Source organism: Balaenoptera ricei, chromosome 6 (assembly GCF_028023285.1).
Source record: "Balaenoptera ricei isolate mBalRic1 chromosome 6, mBalRic1.hap2, whole genome shotgun sequence".
Taxonomy (NCBI): domain Eukaryota; kingdom Metazoa; phylum Chordata; class Mammalia; order Artiodactyla; family Balaenopteridae; genus Balaenoptera; species Balaenoptera ricei.
In genome coordinates this window covers 25,560,640-25,584,319 of record NC_082644.1, presented here as the reverse complement: position 1 = coordinate 25,584,319, position 23,680 = coordinate 25,560,640, and the positions used below count along the sequence as shown (strand labels likewise).

General features: G+C 42.0%; 1 protein-coding gene across 2 annotated transcripts in view; it reads right to left on the bottom strand.

The window, feature by feature from the left end:
• The window catches only part of FAM120A (family with sequence similarity 120 member A), a 103,303-nt gene that overhangs the window by 5,771 nt on the left and 73,852 nt on the right, over window positions 1-23,680 (bottom strand). The window contains exons 11-17 of one of the 2 annotated variants that reach the window (XM_059927063.1): window positions 21,181-21,430; window positions 13,492-13,606; window positions 7,943-8,152; window positions 5,992-6,175; window positions 5,265-5,402; window positions 2,790-2,931; window positions 2,225-2,321 (exon numbers count right to left, since the gene is read on the bottom strand). In XM_059927063.1, the coding sequence (XP_059783046.1) occupies window positions 2,225-2,321; window positions 2,790-2,931; window positions 5,265-5,402; window positions 5,992-6,175; window positions 7,943-8,152; window positions 13,492-13,606; window positions 21,181-21,430 (1,136 nt within the window). Of the gene's footprint in view, window positions 1-2,224; window positions 2,322-2,789; window positions 2,932-5,264; window positions 5,403-5,991; window positions 6,176-7,942; window positions 8,153-12,060; window positions 12,116-13,491; window positions 13,607-21,180; window positions 21,431-23,680 lie in introns of those variants that run through there. The other variant, XM_059927064.1, reaches the window with a different exon arrangement.

The following is a 23,680-nucleotide window of genomic DNA, read 5'->3' as shown; positions in this document are numbered from 1 at the left end:
CATAGAGATGTAACAGAAATGAGACTAAATAAGAGCCTATAGTCCTCAGTTTGAACTGGAAACATCAGTGTGAATTCATGAGAATCATACCTTTAAAAAATAAAATAAAAAGGCATATCGGTTGTGTGTGTGTTTACATATATAAAGAAACAGGACTCTGTGTGTCTATGTACACAGAACACTAGGAACCATGACTGACCCTATGGCAGCCAGGGTCCATTGGTGCTCCTACTTGAAATGCCATTTCTCACTAAAGAAACTGAGAAACTAAGAGAAACGACTGTCACTGATCTGCTGGGCTGGGTGATACACCACACAGGAAGCTACTGAAGACTAGAGGTCACGGCAAAGGGCTCAGTGGCCAAGGATGGGTGAGGTGAGCTACAAAAAACCATGTGTTGACCTAGTTCCTGTAAGGGCTGTAATACTCAGGCACCAAACAGAAAGCAATGGGAAGCATCTTTTTATAAAAATACCCCAATAAATAAAGAAAAAGAAATGACTGAATGAGAATATCTTCATTTTGCAATCTGCAGTATATGAATGGATTAACAGGTCCTAACATAAAAATAGATAAGCAGACATGAAAGCACACACTACAGTCTTGCCACAGGGACAAACTGAAGTCCGATGCAGCATCCAGATCCAGCTACCAGCGGGCAAGAAAGGTCAGAGCCACATGGGGAACAGCACCATGAGTATGAGTGTGCACTCGGCAAAAGCCGGAAGTCTGCAGGTGAAATTACCTGGGTTGTCCTTCAATAGATAAGTGAAGGAAAAGAAACGGAGGGAGGGAAGCCTGCTGATTCAGAGAGACTTAGAAGACATAGCAAACTATAAGAAAATGAACACAATTCAACATCAGTGTCTAGGAACGCACATGTGAGTGATAAAACCAGAAAGAGACAAGGGAGAAATAACTGAGTGTAAAACTCCAGGGTTGTAGTTATTTTGTGCAGAGGGAGGCAGGAGGTTGGTGTTGGGATTGGGCCCGTGAGGGGCTCTTGGTATGGCTGGGAAAATGCTATTCATCACACAGGTGATGGCCACATGGCTATTTGACTTATAACTCATTAAGCTACATTTGTGTGTGTGTGTGGTTTTTGGTATCTAGGTTTTATATTAAAATCAAAATAAAAGTGCTTAAGCAACATAGGGACACATATTCCCCACTACCAGCTTAGGAAAGGCCCCTGTATCCACCATGTATGACCATAACGTACAACCAGAGGCATTTTTATAGGACGAGCTCTGGAGAACCAGTAAGAATGAAGTTCTCCTCCCTCTTGTAAACCTGTCGAGAGGCCGAGAGTGCCTCTAGCTCAAAAGGGCATTTTGGTGAAGGCTGAGGAAGGTCAGGGTGGGGCTACAGGAGAGCCAGAATGAGCTGAGTACCTCCCCCTTGCTGGATGCTGTGCTGCAAAGAGGGGCTGCCTGGGCCTGCTTTCAGGAAAGAGACTGCCTCTGCACTTGACTTGCTTGATGTATTTCATCAAAACAGAAGCTACCAAGACGCTAAGATCACCAGGCAAAGGCAGAAGTTTTATTTTCTCTTGGCCAAGTAAGTTTCCAAATATGGGTTATTAATAAATGAGTCACAAGAGTGTACTCCTCTTAATGTTTACAAGGACACTATGGGAAAAAACTGTACTTTGACTAAACACCATAATTCAGTAAGTGAGACAACATAATACACATTGTTAGGGCTGATTGGTGTTTTTAAAAGATTGTTCTCAAGGGGAAGTTCATCAGAATCCAGGTCCTAAAATGGAATATCCAAAGCTGAAGAAAGTTCTAGCTCTTTCATGAAGACAGACGTGACTTTATTTTCTCATAAGCTGATCCTTTCAGGGAACAGCTAGTCACGATGGTCCAGGAGGAGAAAAAGATGCACTGTTCCAGGATTTAAAGTCACAATTTTCTTTTAAATCCTAAATGTGATTTACCTACGTAATGTTTTATAATATAAACAGCATTAATAGCTCCTGGATTATTCTCAGCTAAATTCCTATGTACAGCATGTGAACACGAGATCATGCTCTCTTTACCACAAGTGATGCTAAAATGATCTGGTAAGCACCATGTGCCGCTATTGTGTTAGAAGCTCAATAGCTACAGAAACATTCTGACGCCCCTCCTGTCTGGACACAGGCACTGAAACACTGGCCTGGGACGATCAGGCACTCAGGAGTGAACTGGTACTAGCACTATGTTGTGTTATTACCTGAATCGCACCCTGGTTTTTATAGCCTCTGCCATAGTACCTTCCACCTCTTCCAAATGTTCTGATCACTGGAGTGGAAATAACTCCTCTTGGACGCCTAGACACATAAAAGAGGACGAAAACAAGCAGACTTGAATCTGTTACAGATAACATTTAAACATTTAAAATAATATCAGATGGATTTAAAGGTGTCTAGTCTATGCTATAGGAAGCACAAACTTTATTAAATCATGGTCACGCCAAAGATTTAGTCCAAGTAATCAATCTTATTTTTTTGGTATATATCCAGGGTATTCAATTTTAAAAATAATGCACTTCAAAAATGATTTTTTAAAAACATTAAAAAATGGTTAATTGAGTAATTTTTGGATAATTATTTAATAATGGTTTAAATAATTACATAATGCTATATATAATGGATTCCTATACAACCACTAAGAATGATGTGAAAGAAGAATGTATTTAATGATGTAAAAATGTTCCTAGTAAACTCATGATTAAAGTAACAAGTAAGAGGCTGTTTTTTTAAGTTTATACAAATACATTTTCATTGTTCACAACTTACCCTCTTGCTGGTCCTCCAACAGAAACTACCTGTAGGGGGAAAGGCCCACGGCCTCCACGGCCCCGTCTGCTCCCAGCCCAGTGGCCAACCACGGTGCCGGCTATTTCTAGCTTCCCTCCCTGAGAAGGTATAGGTTGGATTCCTGCACAAAAGTAGATGAAAAAAAATCTTTACAATCACAGGACTAGCAAAGAGAAATAAGCAAGCAATTTCTTTTCAAATGTGGTTTCCATTTCATATGAAGCCCCTTTCTCTTGCTTTGTGAAGACTTGTTTATTATGTGAACTATCTATGTGCACGAGTTTGATTTTAATGGTTTTATTTTTAAGCTGTTGTTAAAAATACACCTGAAAGTAAGACAACTGTGTTGGCTATTTAAAGAACCCATGACAACTGAAATAGGTTACAACTGCAAAATGAGCACGACTGTTAGGTAGAAATAGATCCAATAAAGTATTGGGTGCATATGGCACACCTTCTATATTACCAAGATGGAAATCTGCAAACTCAGAATGTCTTTCTCTTTGGGTAATTACTTATAAGTTTACTACCTTAACTAAACATTACAGAAATTAATCAGTAAAGCTAGCCTGTTACTTCTTATTGCATTATTAAACAATAATTTCCTTAGACAGGGTTACAAATATTCATTGTATTCACTAACTTCTATTAATTACTGGTAGCCTGCATATTCTAAGGTTTTCTGACTTACCTAAGAAAATCCTCAAACAATTAGTTGGTACCAAAATTTCTGATAAAAACAAAACAAAACAGAACCTCAAGCATCTTCTTTTCTGGCACATGAATGGATTATAATAAATTCTCCATCATCTTGGTATTAGCCATGATGATTAACAGCCAAGTAGCGCTGTTCAACAAAATCTACAACAAGCCTTACATTTTCTAGTAGCCACATTAAGAAAGTACAAAGAAACACATGAAATAAATATTAGTAATGTATATTTTAGGGAGTTCCCTGGCAGTCCAGTGGTTAAGACTCTGCGCTCCCAATGCAGGGGGCATGGGTTCGATCCCTGGTCGGGGAACTGAGATGCCGCATGCCACATGGTGCAGCCAAAAAAAAAAAAAAAAAAGTATATTTTATTTAACCCAATATACCCAAATTAACATTAATTTCAACATGTAATCAATATAAAAAACAACTACTAATGAGACATTTTACATTCTTTTTTCTGTATTAAGTCTGTAAAATTAGATGTGTGCTTAGGACACAGCTCAGTTTGGATGAGCCACAGTTCAAGTGCTCGAGAGCCACATGTGGCCAGTGGCTACTATACTGGACAGCACAGATCCGAATTCCAGACACAATTTGGTGGAAGTTAAGAAGCAGGTTCCTCTTGTCATTTCAGACTAAAAAACCACTTCTGACCAAACAATGTTCATAGTCAGAACTCCCCCCTCCTGCCCTCCCTGCCACCACAGTATTTTATCACAACTGCAGGCCAGCATAAGTTTCCAGGTAAGGGTTGCAAGAAGCTGAAGCCGATTGTGAAGCAGAGAACACACGTTACTGTGCACTGCATAATGCGCAGTAACAGGAGGAAAAGCACCCTGGACAGCCGGGAGAACTAAGGGGAGGCAGGAGAGGGGCATGCAGTAGGAGAGGAGAAGTGGCTCCTACAGCTACAGAGAGAGGGCAGCATTCATCTGTAAGAGTCTTACTGCTACAAAAGATGTCTCTAGGTAGCTTCTGTAAGTACGCAAGTAACTGAGCTGGAAAAATATTCCCGGTCAAGAAAGGCTTGCCTATCCTAAAAGTTCTTCAAAATTGTATTTGAGTGATCCTGTAACGTAGACTTGATAGCCATGTTTAGATCCGCAGTCCCAAAATGTGGGATTTATGACAAAGTCACAAGTCATGGGCTTCAAAGTACAGCAAAATCACAAGATAGTATTTCAAGACTAAATGCTAAGACTTTTTCTCTCCCTCACAAGCCTAATACAAATAAGAAGAGAAGCAATGGGAATTTAAAATAGACTATTTATATATCTGATATTAGATCTTTCTTTAAAAATGTTTCTATGAAACAAACTGTGATAAAGTTTTCTATGCCAAGAACTGTACAATGCCCTTAGAATCTTCTATACAGGCATCATCCTCTCTCCCCAGAGGGGGCTGTTAGGGAATACGACAGGAAAAACACGTCACTGGGTATTAATGGGCAGCCTGTTCTATCACAGGAGACAGTGGTTAGGAGGCCAGGTGCACAGAAGAAGGGCTGTGTGTGGACACACACTGGCCCCTCTGGAAGGCAGAGATGGGCCACAGCAAAGCTGCTGCAGAGACCTGGGGGCAGGCAGAGGCTGGGAGAAGAGCAGCAGTGAATGCCAGAGTGGGGACCTATCAGGAAGGATATGGTGCTGGAGTCAGGACAGACGAGGAGGAAGAAGAGCCAGAAGAAGCGGGAAGCTGCTGGCAAACAGAAGCTCTAGGAGGAGGTGTGGCATAATTACCGCCCTGTGACTTGCTAGTCCTGCTGCTGTCACTGCCTGAGAACGCTCCGCAGTGTCCTGCTGCCGTCGCCACGCGGAAGGCACGGTAAGCGCCTGTCGCTACAGTTTCCCCATAGGGGCCTCCAAAGCCACAGACTCCTGTGGGACCCGGGTGGAGAGAGATGGGAGAAGCCATGAGGAACTGGGTTCAGGGAGAGCCACCAGTGGGCTTTCAGGTAGAGCAACCCCCATGTCCTTCAGCTGTTGTTCTTACACCATCAGCTGCCAGGGAGGAGACTCCTGACCCCTCTTGTCACCAACAACACTGAAATGTCGCCTTGCCTGCTCTTGCAGGAGCCTCTGGAGACCGAACACTATTGTTGTGGGCTCTGCCACAGGCTTGGGAGGTGGCCTTAGTGGAGGAGAGCTCCGCTGACCCCACACATGAGAAAATCTTAAATCACAAACGTGGGCAGAGTTTTCAGCTGCACTGACCAATTTTAAAATCTTATCTCTGCAATAGCTTTTGTAGTTCCCGCTCCCTTTCCCATACATAATCTCTTCCGGGATCAAGTTTGCTCCTTTCTAATGTGAAGAGATGTTGCTGCAAACTTCATAACTAAGCCTGTCAATTATTTACAAGGTCTCAACACAGCAAGATATTGCCCACTAAGAAGGCCTGCACGCTGTACGTGCGTCTGTCTCCCCACTCTAGCAAGTCCCTACATACAGCGGTGGACACACTCACCTGCAAAGCCCCGCCCTCGGCCCTGTGCTGGTGGGACGGGCCCGAAGTGCCGTGGGTACACGGAGGTGGGGTAGAAAGGCAGCGCCGCTGGCGGTGGGAAGGGGAGCGGGTGGCTCTGCCGGGAGAAGTTCAGCCCTTCCAGGATGCTCTGCCGCATCTTTTCTACCTTGGCAGCTTGCTCGGCCTGGAAGTCAAGGACTGGCATGTGAAAACTTCATTCACAAGGTTTCAATTGAATTGGAAAGAACAGGAAAGAAATGAGACATGCTGACCACTGTGCCATGCCTACTTATTTACCCATAAATAACACAGTCACAATCTGCTCAGTGACACTTGTTTACAGAATGCAAACATGACCCCAAAAGCAAAAATGCAAAAAAAAAAAAAAAAAAAAAAAATTAACAGATACCTCTTCATCTCGTAATCTTAATCTTATAAAACAAGAATTTAAATTTCTACTTTCTCAGCATATCTTCAGGTGAGAACCATTTACTATAAAGTTTATTAACTGAAAATGAATTTGGTTCTCAAAATCAATGACTAAGTCCAGACAGATCATGCTCACAGCCTTCCTTCCACTTGTGGACCAGGAGGTAGATGATGCCTAGTTCACATCTTTAAAATTTACTTTCCTATCCATTTAATTTTCGGTCAGGTATTTACTGTATTTTACAGAGAAGGAACTGAGGCACAGAGTGATAGATGCTTTTTAAGGGAAGCCTGGAGCTCTTCGAGACTGGACAGGACAACAGCCCAACTGATCTGTCTGTGGGGCTGTCTGTGAGATGACTGTTCAGTAACCTGCACAAATGTGGACAATACAACTTGTGTTATGTCAAATTCCACTGTGAATAAACATCAGAAACATTCAACTTGAGCGTCTTTTGTTAATAAATACATAAATATGTACACCAGCAACCAATCTTTAATCAGAGAAATTGAAAATCTGCTTACTCTGTAAATCTGTCTTTAGACTGAGCTTGACTAAAGCAGCACGTGGGAGAATGCATGTTTTGTAGTCTAAGGTTAAAAAGCTTGCAGCACATGTGAGTTTCTTTTATATAAAGGGACAAGATAACCTCATAACCTACTTCACTTTATTTTTAAATCAGGATTTTTAAAAAGTACAGTCAATCCTCATTATTCATGAGTTCCACATCTGCACACTTACCCACTTGCTAAAATTTACTTGTAACCTCAAAATCAATACTCCTGGCATTTTCATAGTCATTTGAAGACATTTGCTAAGTGGGATAAAGTTTGAGTTGCCACCTGAGCTTGAAGAAGACAGCACTGCCTTCGTGTTTCAGCTGTTATACTGTAAACATGTGTCCTGTTCACTGTCTCCTTAGTGCCACATTTTTCGTGTTTTTGTGAATGATTTTGTTGTTTGAAACGGCCCCAAGAGCAGTGCTGAGTACTGACTAGTGCTCCCAAGTGCTAGGCTGTGATGTGCCTTACAGAGAAAATGCACGTGTTAGTTAAATGAGCTTTGGTGAGGCTGAGTTATAGTGCTGTCGGCCATAAGTTCAATGTGAGTGAATTAGTAGTATATATGCATTAAGAAGTATTTAAACAGAAACACACGTAAAACAAGGTTATGTATCGACTGTTTGACAAAGATGATGTGACGGGAGGCTTGCAGGAACCTAACCGTATATTTCCCCTAAGAGCAAAGGTTCAGTATTTGCTAATTCAGTGTTCAAGGCGAATATATAGAATATAATTACCGTGAATAATGAGAACCAAGTGCATATCCTGAGCTGGGCACTGAACTGGCATTTAGTTACACACTGGGCTGGGCCCAATCTAAATCAAATTCCTGTCACACAGGCTCATTACAAATTCGGCAGGAAAGACAACAGATTAGCCAGTGAGCGTTATTTCATTCTGGTTGGAGGTGGCCACCCGCTCCTCCCTGCCCCAACCAGCCTGCTTTCTTGCAACTGACCTGACCATCACAGAGGTCGATGAGTGGGGTCTTTTCCCGGCTTGCTTTGAGGAGTTTGGACTGGAAGAGCTTCCCATCAAAATACATCCAAGGACAGCAGTGTTCCCAGGGCACTGGCTGGCCACACGCGTCGTTCGCAAACAGGGCCATGTCCACGCCACTCATGAAGAGAGCTGACAGCTGAATGCCGCGGGGGTCGAGGTTCTCAATCTTTAAATGGAAAAGAGTGATTTCTATGGAGTAAGAGTACTACAGTATCCAATTCTTGCAATGTCTGACTACAACTCTCCACACGTAATGAGCACACCCCTCAACCAAATGCCCCATAAGCAGCCCTATCACTACCTTACAGTGACTTAACACTGACTTGTCTGAACAGAAAGACTTATGTTATTTAACAAATTTAAATTTAAGAGACTGTTTTATAAACATACTGAAATATTTCAATTTGGAATTTGTAAAGAGTTACACAAGTATAAAGTAATGCTGTATTTAAGGTGGACACATGACAAAGTAACAAATTATTAATAGTCTCCTTAGCAGTTAAGAAGCCCACAATTCATTTACGAAATAAAATTTTACACTGAAGATTCTAAACACTGGTAATATATTAATAGAAATGTTGTAAAAAGGAATATTCTACTAAGATTCTGCATTTTTCGAGCAGTTATCTTAAAAAATTACTTGGTATAATTTCATTCTAAAGTTTGTACTTTATGTTTACATTATTTTATATGTTAATGTTTTAGATAGCAACTTATTAATGAGACTGTCAAAATGTTTCAGGAGAAATGGATAGCTTATAAATGAAAGAACACAACAGCAAAAACATTGTATTTGAACCATGCAGACTACCAGAATCTAAAGACTTGTATCTGTGGGTTCTTCTCACTCAGTCATTAGTGTTGTGAGCCTTCCTTTGTACACACAGCCCTTTCTTCTAGCATCTAATGTGTAGGATAAGAAACACTGACAAATACAGTCAACTCTTGATTATCTGTGAAGGACCTTGTTTGTGGATTATCCAGGACTGAGTTTTAACTGTCCTGGTTTCTGTCTTCCCACCTTCCACGCTATTTTCTAAGGTGATGGTATCTTGAGAATGCAGTCTTTATGGGTACCAAACTAAGCAATGCCTAATTGTGGCAGGTAAACTGGCTTTTCATTAAAGATAAAAAAGATGACTCCAGTGCCAAATACTAATGAATTTATGATTATCTGATGTTTTGTGCTGTCAGTGTCAACATTCCCCATTATCAGCTAACACTGTGTTTTCCAACCCCCTCCCCCCCCCTTTTTTTTTTTAAATTTGAAGTCAATGCAGTAAAGAACTTCCTGAACCTGGAGAAGTCTGTCCACCCCTCCCAGCCCACCTCTGCTGGCTCCTGCTTCTCTAATGTAGTGTCAGAAAATGGAACTAATAAACATGTTCAGTTGAGGGCAGGTGGGGTCAGGATGATAGAATTTGATGCCTTTTTACATTTATGAGCAGAAAGGGGAGAGAAAGAGGGTCAAAATGGGAAAAAAAAAAAAAAAGTCACCTAACTTACTTAGATCCCCACTGGCCTTGCCTTTCTCTGCACTGCAGAAAGGAAGTGGAAACTCCCTTCTTCTGAGTCCTGAGGCAGAAAGAGGGAGTTTCTCCTCCCTAAACACTGACGCTGTGGGAAAGTGGCACAGCAGCGATGCCAGTCCAAGCGTGGAGGCTGCCTGTGCAGAAACCCATCCCCCGGCCCCTCTGCAGGGACGATGGCAACCAGGCCTCTAGCCGCTCTCTCACTGTCAGCCCACAGCCTTCCAGGCCAGAGGAGGGAGGACCAGGTCAAGGCTGAGGGGAAGGGAACGATGGTGCCGATGCTGCTCTAAAGACGTCTGCTTTATAACAAAGTGCCAGCAGGGTCCTTCTGGTGAAATCCGATACTGCTGTCATTTCTTAGTCACTGGTGGTGTTGGTCATAGCCACCCTTAGCCCTTATTTAACTAATATAGCTCAAAACCATTTTGGGCAGATGGCCATCTGAGTGCTGAGGCTAAGAAATGGGAGCCAGTGCGTGGAACACAGAAGCACCCTAGTTAGAACAAGTAACCTCCCAGTGAGCGGATGGGAGGAATGGATAAATCTACATTATCCACACACATATATATTCATTTTAAATGGCCTCATCATTAGTTGAAGAACTGTGTTTTTATGGGTTTAAAAAATGATTTTCAAGTCAATTTGTTTTAGAAATAACAACTACCATTAATTCAATAGAGAAAAATTCTTAAAATAAAAACTGCCTAAATAATGTGAATAAAATCTCAATTGCTGTGTGGATTTCACTTCATTCAAAAAAACTTTTAATTACTTTACGTGGTGTTTTATATTTCATTCCCTAAATGTTAATTACACACATAATACTATCTAATATTTACGGGGCACTTAACAAATATGTATCAGACACCACTCTAAGTATTTTTCCATATACTATTTCATTAACATCTCAACAATCTTATGTATGATACTGCTGTTAGTACTCCATTTCATAGATGGAGAAACTGAGTCACAGAGAGCTCAAGGTCACAAAACTGATCTGGTGGCACCAGAATCTGAACCCTTGATCATAGAAATGGTTGCAATATTCGCATTCCAACCTCATTCTCTTATACCACATAAGATAAAATATTCACCATTATTCAAAGTTCCTCAACTAGAAAAATAGTGACAAAATTTTATGATCTTACAGGAAATACAAATATAGAATGTATCTCTGGCCAATTAGTTCAAGAACCAAATTCCACTGAGGTTACTTGGTCCAACTTCTAATTACTGGGCAACAGACTCTTACTTTGATTTGTCATATTTACCTATACGCACAACAATTCTTACAGGTATCACAGACATGCTGCACGTCCCTACTACTGTCTTTAAAGCTCTTCATTTTCCATCTTTTAATTCTGCACTTGGCATGTGAAACTGTTAAAAGAATTTAAGGCAATTATAGGGATGTCAAAAGCAAGGGAGAAAGAAACTGGATAAATATTAAAACTGTGCAAAGGTCCTTCTCCTCATCCTTCACCCGCCCTCCTCCAAACACAGCGTCAGTGCTGATTTTACCTTAGTCATTATGTTTGTGCTGGTAACCTAGGAGAAGCGCCACAAAAATAAACCAGGGAAAAAGTGAGGGCTGTCAATCATTGTCATGGATCCTCAAGGAGCCACGCAGAACACTCAACTGTTCAGGGTCATGGCGGGAGGACAGAGACTGGACAAGACGAAACTCTTGCAAATTCATTTAAACCAACGGTTTCAACACCTTTTCCCACCAAACCTCCTAACAGAATAGCCATCAAGAGGCCAAACTGTTCAAAATTAGGTCTTCTCTTTCTCTTCTCCTATTTATTCTCAAAGCATATAATGGACAAAAATGGGAGAAGAAAAACAGGATCTGGGCAATCCACAAACTGGATAATGGCCCCTAAAACAACAACAAAAATCAAGAGTTGACTATATCCTCAACAGGAAAATGGTATTTTATAGAAAAGCATCGTCATTGTTTTTGAAATATCAAAACAACTTTAATGGTTAAGTGAGAAAGCAATTTTGAAATTTACTTTTCTATCACTGAATTTTGGGACCCTCAGTCTCTGTATAGGGATTTTTGTTCATTTAAATAATGATTATTCCTATCAGTTCTCAATCTGATAGCTGAGAGGATCTCTGATCTTAAAAAACCCCCAACTATCTTTCCCCCCAATGAATGCTGTTATTTTCCCTTCCAGCTCTTTCAGAATTTATGGTGCTCGTGAATGAAGCACTAACGATGCAGGCTGTCCTTGGTGAAAGGAACACAGACCTCCAGACCAGCAAGACCCAAAGGGATAGTGGTGGGCCTGAAGTAACTGCACATAAAATGGGTCTTTCTAAACACAGCTCTAGAAACGCCTGGCTTTAGATGAAGAATCAGGAGAAAATTATGAAAGCACTAAGACCTCAAAAGAACCAAAATGAAAGCTTAGAGTGCGACTGTCTTTCAAAAGTTATATCCTATGTGTTGATCCAAAAATGAAAAGGATATGGGAGAAGATGAACTTTGAGTAAAAGCAAGTTGATGGTGAATAAGGCTTGGTGGGCATACCTGATACCTGGCGGTCTGATTTTCAGAACTGGGATGTCAATACTGATGTAATAATCTAAATAAGAGAAACAGGAAGTAGAGGTAGAGGGATGGCACCACACTCTAGTAAAAGTATTTACAACACCCCTGAGCACAGTCTGCTGATGAAGATGCTGGTGACGGCACCACACGCTAGGACACAGGGAGGGAGAGCCTGCACTTAGTACCAGCCTCTTGGGGGGACACCCGGCCAAATATTCTAGAATGAAAACTTAAATTCAAAACCATTTAAAAAAATAATTTCTGCCTAACAAACAGAAAAGCTTAAACTACAAAGAATACAATTTGAGGTAGATTCTCCTAAGTTTGGCTGTCTTTAGTTTAGCTTGTTTCAAAGTCATCAGAAGCCTAAGGCGACCACAAATGACATGGGCTCCACACAGTTCAGGGTCAACACCGGATTACTGAATTTAACTCAGTAATTTAGGGGAAACCAGAGGTTTATTGAGCCCCAACAATAGAATACTGAAAACCCATCAAATGAGCCTAAAACTCTTCTGCAGGGAAAGAACGCCTTCATAAAGAATGGCAAAAGGATCTAAAAGTGAAGGCGATTTTGTCAAAAGAGATTACTTGATTACAAATCAAATTTTGTAAAAAACAAACAAAAAACACAAACAACAACAAAAAAAAACCCAAACCAATGGCAAAGAAAAAATACAAAACCCTGTACATTAAAAAGAAAAGGCAGATCCACTAATTGAGCTAACTCTGAAAAGTCTTGAATTTTCTAAAATTTAGTGTAGAAATTAGAAAGCGAGTACAGCCATGTGGACACAGTGACTAATAAAAGTGCACTGAAAAGATAAGCACACCAAAAAATCAGGTGACAACATGGAGAAAATTAATACTGTCAAAACAATTAAAGAAAAAAAGGAATACTAGAAGGGAAAATTAAAAGGAATACGATGTTAAATGCTGACTAAAAGGGCACAGGGATGATGACATAACATTGTTCTTCAAGTGGTTTTTTTAAAAGGGATTTACAGTACTAGGAGGGCAAAGACTATTTTTTAGAGAAAACGAATGTTGTATTTAGGAACAACAGAACGAAACAAGAAAAAGAATCCTGGCCAGATGTTAGTAAATTCTTAGGACCAAGCCCTCCCAGGGTTTGGGATCCCCACCTGAAATAAAAGGCAAGTTTATTTCCTGATGTGGAAAACGAGAATAAACACCCATTGGTAAACAAGGGAAAATCTTTATCGAACAAAAGTAGACTTGACTGTTTCCATAACCGGGAAGGAAATTCCTTTTGCCCTGAAGGCTCTAAGTTCACGTCATTTTTATGACTAGTTTAGTGCACTGAGTGACTCCTCGGTGAGGTTAGCTGTGTCTCACAGAACTCCAAAACAAGACTTCCCAAAACAAGGAATGAGGCTTGTCAATTACCTTGAGCTCCTGCAGCTGATCAGGCTCATAGAGTTTGGGGGACAACGCCTGTGCCAGGAAGGCATCCAGCTCCTGGCGACGCAGTATCCGTGCTCCAGGCCATTGCACCATATACCTACAGCGGGTGGACAGAGAAGGCCTGGTGTCAGGATGGAGCAGTCACCAGTCACATGCATAACCTGGTGTTCAGGTTCTAAGGAGACTCAGGATGACACAAGCTAAGGAGGCCTATATGGATTTCTTACCCAGCTTTTCTATTTTCACTGGATGATGCCAATTACAAGTGAAAACCTAATCCATCATCTGGGCTGATAAGAATGTTCGGAGTAATTAAAAATAACACTAAATTTAAACACACTGCAAACCAGCTGGTAAGTGATTTTTTTGATACAACTTTACTTTTGTGAGGTAAAAGTTAAGCACAAGTTTTACCCTGAAACCCTGAAAATATATGTTAAGCGCAAATTTGTATGATTTATCTATTTTAATTCAAGACAGGATACCTGGGAGGCAGGCCCTAGGTCCAAATAAGCAAGATTTATCTCCTGATGAAGAGTAAGTGTTGTGCGAACTGTCTGCACAGAAGGGGCTCTGGCAGTGGCAGGTGAATGCTCTGCAGTGGAATAGGAAGGGACAGCAGGGACAAGAACTAAAGCTTCAGCCTTCAGAACTGGTACCTGCAATCCCTGGGGACACACAGACTTACTGGGGCCACCCTGGTGTGAGCAGCTAAAGGGAAATCAATTTCTACAACTTCAACTTCCATTTGTACTATCTGCCTGAGAACTGCCAGGTGTCCACAGTCCCTTTTCTCTGCCAATCATTTCCCCTTTACTCACCTTGCTGCACGGCACTGCCCCAGTGACAACCTCCAGGACATTAAGCAAAGGCACAATCCCAAATAGTATTTGGGTGTGAGAGAGTAAAGGGTTAACCACCAAGAACTTCGTCATAAGTCTCATTGCATGTCCAGTGGTTCCTAAGTCTCTGCATTCAGCAAACTTGAAGGATGACCTAGCCAAGTTGCCAGATGATCACCAAAAATAACTTCTGGAGATACATAGATCCCTATGTGATCTCTGGCAAATAGCTTAAAAGGAGTCTGGAGAACTGTGACATGCCTAACAAAGCTCTTTCCAGTACTGTCTGCTGAGAAAGTTTTCTCAGTGCTTAAAATTTAAGTCAACAAAAATCAGCATCAGAGTTGGTACAGAGCCCGCTCTCATTTCTGTAATAATTAACATCCATCCACAGGAACATAAACTTAAAAGGTGAAGGAGGAAGTTTCATCCAGTTGATTAAGAGAAGTATTTTCAATAAAAATCCCAATAGAAAATGAAAGTGCCTGCTGGTGCCAGGCACTAGTCTGAGCATTTACACACACTGATTCCTCAGATGGTCACAGCAACTCTGAGGCAGGAACCATTACTATCCCATTGTAGAGATGGGGAAGTGGAGGCACAGAGCTTATATACTTCATGGTAAAATTATGTAGTAGAAGCAGGAAGGGCATGCAGTTTCAAGGTAAACAAACAGTGGATGTATGGTATTTAGATTCGAGTGATATAAAAGTTTTACTTCATTAAACTGTCAACATTTACAATGACAAAAATAACACCCTTTGCAATTGTTTGAGTGCCAAAAATCTTAAATAAAAGTCTTACTGAGTTTTTACCAGGGCTTGTTGCAAGAAACAGCAAATCTGAAGAAAGTCTCCCTACTTTTCTCTGAAAAAAATTACTGTGGAAAGATTTTGCTCAATATACAATGTTCTTTGCCTAAGTATCCATGTTATACAACCCTTTTATTTCTTATTTTTAAAAAATTGTGGTAAAATACACATAACATAAAATTTACCACTTTAACCATTTTTAAGTGGATAGTGCAAGGGCATGAGGTACATTCATGGTGTTGCACAGATATCCTCCCATCATCCATCATTACAACTCTTTTCATCCTGCAGATCTATGAAACACTAACTCCCCTCCTCATCCCCTAGCCCTAGGCTAGATGTTTCTTTAAAAATTATGAATCAGAAAAAGATTGTTTTGGGGACAGGCTGGTTTTCTTAAGATCTTTCCTGGTTTTTCTGGCAGCAAAGACTCTCAGCAGTCAGTTCAGCTGCAACAATGAAAAATCTTTTGGGTTAGAATACCTACCATTTCCTCCATTTGGCTTTCTATTTACATTTTAACAAAGTCATCCTTTATCTCTTTTTCAATGTAAGTCCTCAGAAAGACTTTCTGGATGTAGAAAGAGTATGAAGTGTGTTCATAAAGATATGCATGTACATAGATAGACAGCTTAAATACCATAGAACATGGATGGCACCGATGGCACTGCAGTCAGGGGCAAAGGTGAGAGCAGCAAAAACTGACCCTTGGTTATCTCACGTGTTCACGCTCTTCCTATCTGTGCACTGACAGTGTTTTCAATCACTTTGTGTTTCTCAGTTTTCTCTAGACATTCTTTTCCATGTCTTCTTCCTGGGTCGGGCCTTAAGTTTCCTACCCTGGAAGTCTGAGGGTATCTGCAGTTCCCCCTTAGTCACCTCTCCTCTCACTACCCTTTAGAAGCATGGAAGCTGGAACAGAAGCAGGTCTCCACGTCACTTGGGGGACCAACGTGGTCTGCCTCCTATTGGCACAGATGGGGAGCTGGACCCTGGTATGCTACTTGGGGTGTTGGAAAAGCCTGCACTTGTTTGGGGGCTCAAGCCCTCTATCTCCCTTATTTTATTTATTAAGTTCCTCCAGAACGTAACTCAGTCTGTCTTCTCAGAAGCTCTCTTGGATAAGGACCTCGTCTGTCTGGTCTCAGCTGTACCCTAGGAAAGGCTGCTTTCTGTTCTGTTCTGGACACTTGCTTCACCCTCACACTGAACCTCTGCTCAGATGCTGGCCCCTCCTCATCTTCACTACAAGGATTTCTAGAGATGTGACTGCCATTTCTTCCCCCATTCTCCTGATTGCTGTTGTATGGGTGCTGATATCATTAGTGAAAGCATAGAGAAAACCACCACCTCCCGGCTGGGGTATGCCTGCCCCAAAGGCAGAAGCGGAATCTCATTGCGAAGGAACACAGGCAAATCTAGACGGAGAAATAGTCTACCCAGAGGTTGACAAACTGCACCCAGGGGCTGGCTGCCTGTTTTTAAACACAGTTTCCTGGAGCAGCCACACGCATCAGTTCACATGCTGTCTAAAAGACGTATGATCTGCAGATCCCTGGTCTGCAAACAAACCAGTGTTTATTCTTCAGAAACATCTCTGCATCAACCCAAAGAAACACGAGAAGCTTCCTGAGATTGGAGGAGACGAGGCACCTGAGCGCAAGCACAAGGCAAGATTCTGTTGCTAACAAAGGATGTTATTCGGATAACAGGAGAAATCTGAGTAAGATCTGTAGATCAGATGTATTAGTATTATTTTTCTGATTTTGATAATGTCCTTGTTTTTTTAGGAAACATAAAGAGTTTAGGGGTAAAGGGGTATCATACTCACAACTTCCATTCAAGGGATTAAGGACAAACACACAGACACATGGAGAGAAGAGGAGAAAGCCACTGCAGTAAAAGGTTAATATGTGGGGAATCTGGGTGAAGAATAGCCACCAACTTTTTGTACTAATCTTATAATTTCTTCAAGTTTGAAATTATGTTAAAAAAAAAAAAGGATTAAAGGAAGGGGAGAGCCTCTGGGATGACAGCCCAACCTTGTGACTGCTGACATTTGCCCCGCCCCAGCCATCAAGGCCAAGGGTCATGCTGTGTGGCCTCCACAGGGCCTTACCATATCTGGGACACAGGCTCTGCCCTTTGTTGCCCCCTCCCCCATCCTCAGCAGACCTTTGTCACACAGCTGCAATTTCGCCAGAGAAAGACCACTGGGCCACTGGCCCCAGGCCACAGCCTGTCCTTGGCAGGCCCTTGGAGACATACACCAACCCTCTTACTCATTTGCACCGCCCCCCGCAACCCCCTGCTCCATGCCCTTCCCACTCTTCACCCCACGTTCTCAGCAGGTCATACCCATCAATCAAACAGAAGCCATGCAGGGAATCCTTCTTTACCTGCTTGTCCCTGTGGCCCAAAACACTCATGAAGGTAGAACAAATTCTCTTAGCAGAAGTGGACCAACCCATTTACTGGTGTCCTGGCCCCAAATCCCCGAGACTGGTCCCATAAGCCATTCTCTCTCATCTCTCCCCAACCACCTCGCCTCAATAAGCCCCTCCTCCTCAGGATCTGAAACTGTGAGTCTTTCCCAGTGGGAAACTCCATGGCTCCAAGCCCACAATGCACACAACAGTCTGCACAACCAAGCACGTCTTCTGGCTTCCACCAGAGTAGCAAGTACGAGGGAACCTGTGCTGCACTCACTGTAGCTTCTCGACACCACAGAGATAAGCACAGGAGGAGGTTTGGTGAAATGAGAGATTACTAGTTGCATTTACTAACCTTTTCAAGTTCTAAAATGAGTACGTTTTTTATAAACAACACAAAAAAATAAAAACAGGGACCAGGACAATCCTGAAACCTGGAAAGACTTTCCAAAGGCCATCTGAACAGTGCCTAAAAGAAGCAGAGCTGTTTCTGGGGTAATGACCAAGGAAGGGCCACAAGGACAAAGACAAAGAGTGGGGCCCAGTAATATATCTGGAGAAAAACATGGTCCGAAAGGATACATGCACCCCAATGTTCACTGCAGCACTGTTTACAGTAACCAAGACATGGAAGCAACCTAAATGTCCATCAACAGAGGAATGGATAAAGAAGATATATACAATGGAATATTACTCAGCCATAAAAAAGAATGAAATAATGCCATTTGCAGCAACATGGATGGACCAAGAGACTGTCATGTGGACTGAAGTAAGTCAGACAGAGAAAGAGAAATATCGTATGATATTGCTTATATGAGGAATCTAAAAAGAAATTACACAAATGAATGTATTTACAATACAGAAGTGGACTCACAGACTTAGAGAATGAACTTATGGTTACCAGTGGGGGAAGGGTGGAGGGAAGGGATTGTTAGGGAGTTTGCGATTGACATGTACACACTGCTACATTTAAAAAGGATAACCAACAAGGACCTACTGTATAGCACAGGGAACTCTGCTCAATGTTGTGGCAGCCTGGATGGGAGGGGCGTATGGGGGAGAATGGACACATGTATGTGTATGGTTGAGTTGCTTTGCTGTGCACCTGAAACTATCACAACACTGTTAATTGGCTATACTCCAATATAAAATAAAAAGTTAAAAACAAACCCCAAACCAAAAGGTATATGAAAAAAAAAAGAGTGGGGCCTGGTCACACTGTCCAGTCTGCACCCACCAGGCAACCCAGTGTCCCAGGAGGCCCAGTGCATGGAGAAACAAGACGTGAAGGCACCGCCATCCCAAGGAGCATGAAATAATGTGAGCACTGTGCTCACATCAACACAGCAGTGGCTTGTCCTGCACTAATGTACAGCTGCTTCTGGCCAAGAGGCAGCCAACCAAGCCTTAGGCACAGCACACATCGGCCTCACTCAGTGCCCAGTGGGACCTTCAGGTCAGGTACATGGTAGACAGTTAGCTGTCCACCCACTACATTAAAGGCCACACATCATTTTAAACTTGGAAGACACACAAACAAAGTAACCAAAATCATTACTGCTAATTTGATCTTAGAGCACCCAAAGTCTTAATCTTAACGTTTTGGCTAATATAAAATGAACTCTCCATCAGAGGAAACCAGAAGAGGATTCTAAAACCAAAACAAAAAAACTAGTCTTTCCCACTAGCTAATCCTCAATGGAGATAAAGATAAGAAACGGATACAGTATGCTAATTTTAGTCAACCTCAATTTAATTAAGGAAAGGCTTCTAAATAAGTTATTGGCCTTAAAGTCGGTTATGAATGTAAGAAACTTCAGGAAATAAACACCTGACTAAAGCTCTGCCCCCGTCCTCAGGAAGCAGGTGAGACCCAGTGGGGGTCAGGGGACCATGGAGAAGGGGCCAGCCCAGGGGGATGGGACACACAGGGCTGGGGCAGGTGACGACCTGTATGGCAGCTGGGCCCCAGGCTCTCACTGTCTGTCAGGGCCAGAGACCATACACATGGGAAGGGAGAGCTAGGATGGGCAGGCTGAAGATATCAAAAAGCGGAAGTCTACAAACATGCAGTTGTTTGTGTGCCTGTATGCACACTGGGGAAGGTCTGGGAGCAGCAAAGTTGCTGTCAAGAGCCTGGTGTCCAATACTGACCCCATCACTAGAAACCAGGGCTGCTGGGAAAAGGGGGCATCCACGGTAAGGTCAGAATCTCTGCACAGAAGTGCTCACATGGAGGCCAGACTGACAAGGCCCACAACTGGCCCAACAGGTGACAGTAGAGCACCAAATTACATGATGGCAGTAGTGGACCACAAGTCATTGATGAAGCCAGGAGCCCATGTTGATATAAATACACTGAAGTCTGAGGAGGAATGGCATGTTTACACAAAGTGCCTCCCATGAAATCGTATTAGTTACAAGGGGGACAGAATGGCCTTGCTGGAGAGGCCAGGCAGACACCCCCTTTGCCAAGCGGTCAAAGCACAGATGCACAGCATGGATGAGACAGGAGGAGCAGAGGAACAGCTCTGCCCTCTACCAGCATCTGCTGAAGACCAATGGGACTTCACCTCCAACTACAAAGGGAGGCGCTGCAACAAACCCTGAAGTTAAGATAGAAATAAAGTATTAATGTTGATGGATCCTGATGGTTGTATTGTGGTTACATAGGACAGTGTCCTTGTTTGTTATAAAATCACAAGTTTTTTTTTTTTTAAATCAAGTATTTAAAAAAAAAAAGCTCTTTGTATTATACTTGCAACTTTTTCCTAAGTTTGAAATTGGTTCCAAAAAAAAAACCCTCAAAAAACTAATTCACCTGATTCAAGTATGCATGCCAATTCAAATTAACTCCAAAACGCCAACAGTGTCCACATAGGCATTTGTGGCCCATTGGCTGAGAGGGTCTGGAAGCACAGAGTGCCCACATCTAGGTTTTTAAACCCCTCTCTCCAAGGCAGGAGCCAGCCCCTTAGAGATGGCAGGTTCCAGGGCAGATACAGAACAGCCTGGGCATCTTGTGGTGCCAGAAAGCAAGGACATCCTGGGGGGACAAGGGACATAGGAGCCACTGAACGAACTCCCAAGGTCTGAGCTGGAACAAACTGAACAACGAAATAACAAGGTTATATCAGGTTATAACCCTAGGAAGAGAGATAACCACGAGTCCATACTGATCTACATATGGTTAAATAAATGAAGGAGGAAGAAGACACACATTTTCCCTAAAGAATAATTACAAATAATACATAATATAGTTCCCCAATAGCCTTCAAAAGCTTTAACATTTAAAGGATAAACTATGTTTAAACTCATTATGATATTTGCATAAAATACAGGTTCATCAAATATACCTATTTTATAAACATACTATATAGCATCAATTCAGATCCACATTGCATTTACATGGCCTATATTTCTATAATATATGAAAATATGAGATGAGGACAAACTTCAACCGACAACATGATTCATCTGGAATAACCCCCACCTACTTCATACAGAAAGCGTCTTTGAGAGGCATTTGTACAAGCACCTGCTAGAGAACACACAGCGGCTGAGGCAGCGGCCAGCAGCACCTACCGTAGGACGCAGCACAGCACCGTGAGATGAGTGGGCACGCTGGCTGGGTTGAGCATGGCTGGTGTGTCTGACCTCATGCAGGCCAGGAAGGCCCTCATTCTGCGGTTCTTGTCCTCCACTGCCTTCCCCAGCCAGAGTCTCTTCAGATTGGGGCAGGTCCACTCCCTGAAGGCAAGAGCTTCCACCAATTCTGGGGTTTGCGGAGATTTCCCTTTGTAAGCTGCCCACTCTTTAATGATCACTGGTGAAACTACAGGAAGGAAAATCAGAGAACCATTTATGCCCTATCTCAGCTACTTTAAGCCTAACAAAAACAAACAGCTCTAATAATTACAGTATGAAGATATCATTCTGGTATAACAATGGATTCTCTCATTAGTAAGCCATCGGTCATCAATCCTCACCTCTAATCCTCATTTTGTTCTTTACTCTATGAACTTCGGTGACTCATTCAGATTTTCAGTCAGGCCACCACTAAATTTCTTCTCAATCAAATCAAGCTAGATTTCCCCATATAACTAATATGTATAAATCAAGGATGTTAGATAAAATTTGTTTTAATATTATAAATCCATTAATAGTTTTAGTAATAACAATGGGTACAACTTACAGAAAGTATGTGATTATCAAAGAAATCCATGGAAAATCCGATTTAGATAGCTAAATTGAACTACTGAACCTAATTGAACCTTTTTCTACATGTCATACTAATTAGATCGGAGAAATCATTTGCATTTGGTAGCCACTTTACTTAAGGACCTCCTACTTTAACAAATATAACTGTTAAAGTCTATTTTAAAGATTGGCAGGGACAAACTACCATGTAGTGAGATCACCAAGGCCCAGTGAGGTGGCAAGCGGAAGCGACAGTCCATGTTTTGAAATCCCAAGTGAAGTCATTACACAGTATTTCTCTTCAGCAGGACTGAAGACAAACTGTAAAATTCCCCATTTCACTTCAAAAAAAAAATCAAGAAGTACTAAGTTGATTTCATACAAAAAAATGACCTTTTATCCACCATAGCTTTACCACTATTAGCATCAATTAATTCTTAAAACACACAAACATGCACATTTTCCCACATAATTTCCAGATAACTTAAGGGAGAGACTGTGACGGGGGAAGGAAAACAATGGAGATAAAGCATACTGCAGAGAAATATGTTAAAACTTCTCACCGAAGTGCATTGATGTAAACAATTTCATCAGATTTGGGTGTGAATTTTGTAACAAACAGCTCACTTTGGGCAATAAACATCAGAACTGAAGCAGGGCCCCATGGAGCCCCTGGCCCAGAGAGCTGCTAGCATAACCCACCCTCCCCTCACACGGCTGACAGCTGATACAGAAACCAGGATGGTGCTATGATTCTAACGTGATCTTGGATACATCAATTATATCCAAATAACCATACCCCCTTCCTGGGCTCATTTTCCCTAAAGGAACACCTGAGGCAAACCGAGACTGTGAAGAACCCAAATCCTGACAAAATTAAATGATTAACTGGCTCATCTCTAGCTCCACCCCAAGTCTGAACAGAATCAGGCAAGACAATCATCTCTTCCAATGTCACGAAGAACTTCAGGAGTCAGATACCTGGATATACACAGCTGTTAGCAACAGGGAAAGCAAGCTTTTGCACAGTCAACCCCAGTCAAGTCAGGTGACAGTGTGCTGCAGAGGAGTGCCACGCGGCCATTCTGCAGGGACCCCAACTCCCAGGAGCAGGCTGCTTGAGCAGGGGTGCAAGTCAGGACAGTTTCTGAAAATTTTCTTACAAAAAAGTAACTGTTTTGTCATTGGGAAATCCCTTTAATTTACATTTGGATATCTTAGTGTTTAAATGTTAAAAAAAAAATTTAAACTTAAAATGTTTGTTTTAAAATCCATCAAGTCAAAACAGAGATATACATGTATATATAAATACACGTGTCTTTGAATTTATCTATATTTTAGGTGCCAGACACAAACTCATAAGGTCCCCAGCGTCCGGCAGACCCTGTCCTCGGACTCACAATCTAGCACTCACCCCCATTCCTGCCGACCTCCGGCACGCACAGCTCCACACGTCGCCCACCCGTACGCAGAGGGTGGCCGTTACCACCGCAGCGCCCTCCTAGGTGCAGTACACCCCACCCACCTTTGTCCCAACTACAGTCTGAGAGGCTGGCACATTGTCAGCCCCAAGAAAACAGGTGAAAGGAGGTTACAAGACAACCAGTAATGCTGTTTCTATTAGGTCAGTTCACAAAGTTCATTTTCACGCCCCCCAAGCAAAAATGCATAAATCTATTTTTTCTATGTAACATCTTCATTTTGATGGCAAAGATTTATTTAATGGAACTAATTAGATTTTATCTTTGGTTGTTAATCTGGGTTAATAACCTAGTTAATCTAAGGTCTCTCACTTTCTTCCCCCAAAATACAAACACGCACACACCCACCACACACGCATGCACACAGAGCATAAGTTTACTGCATCTTAAAAAACTCAGATTAT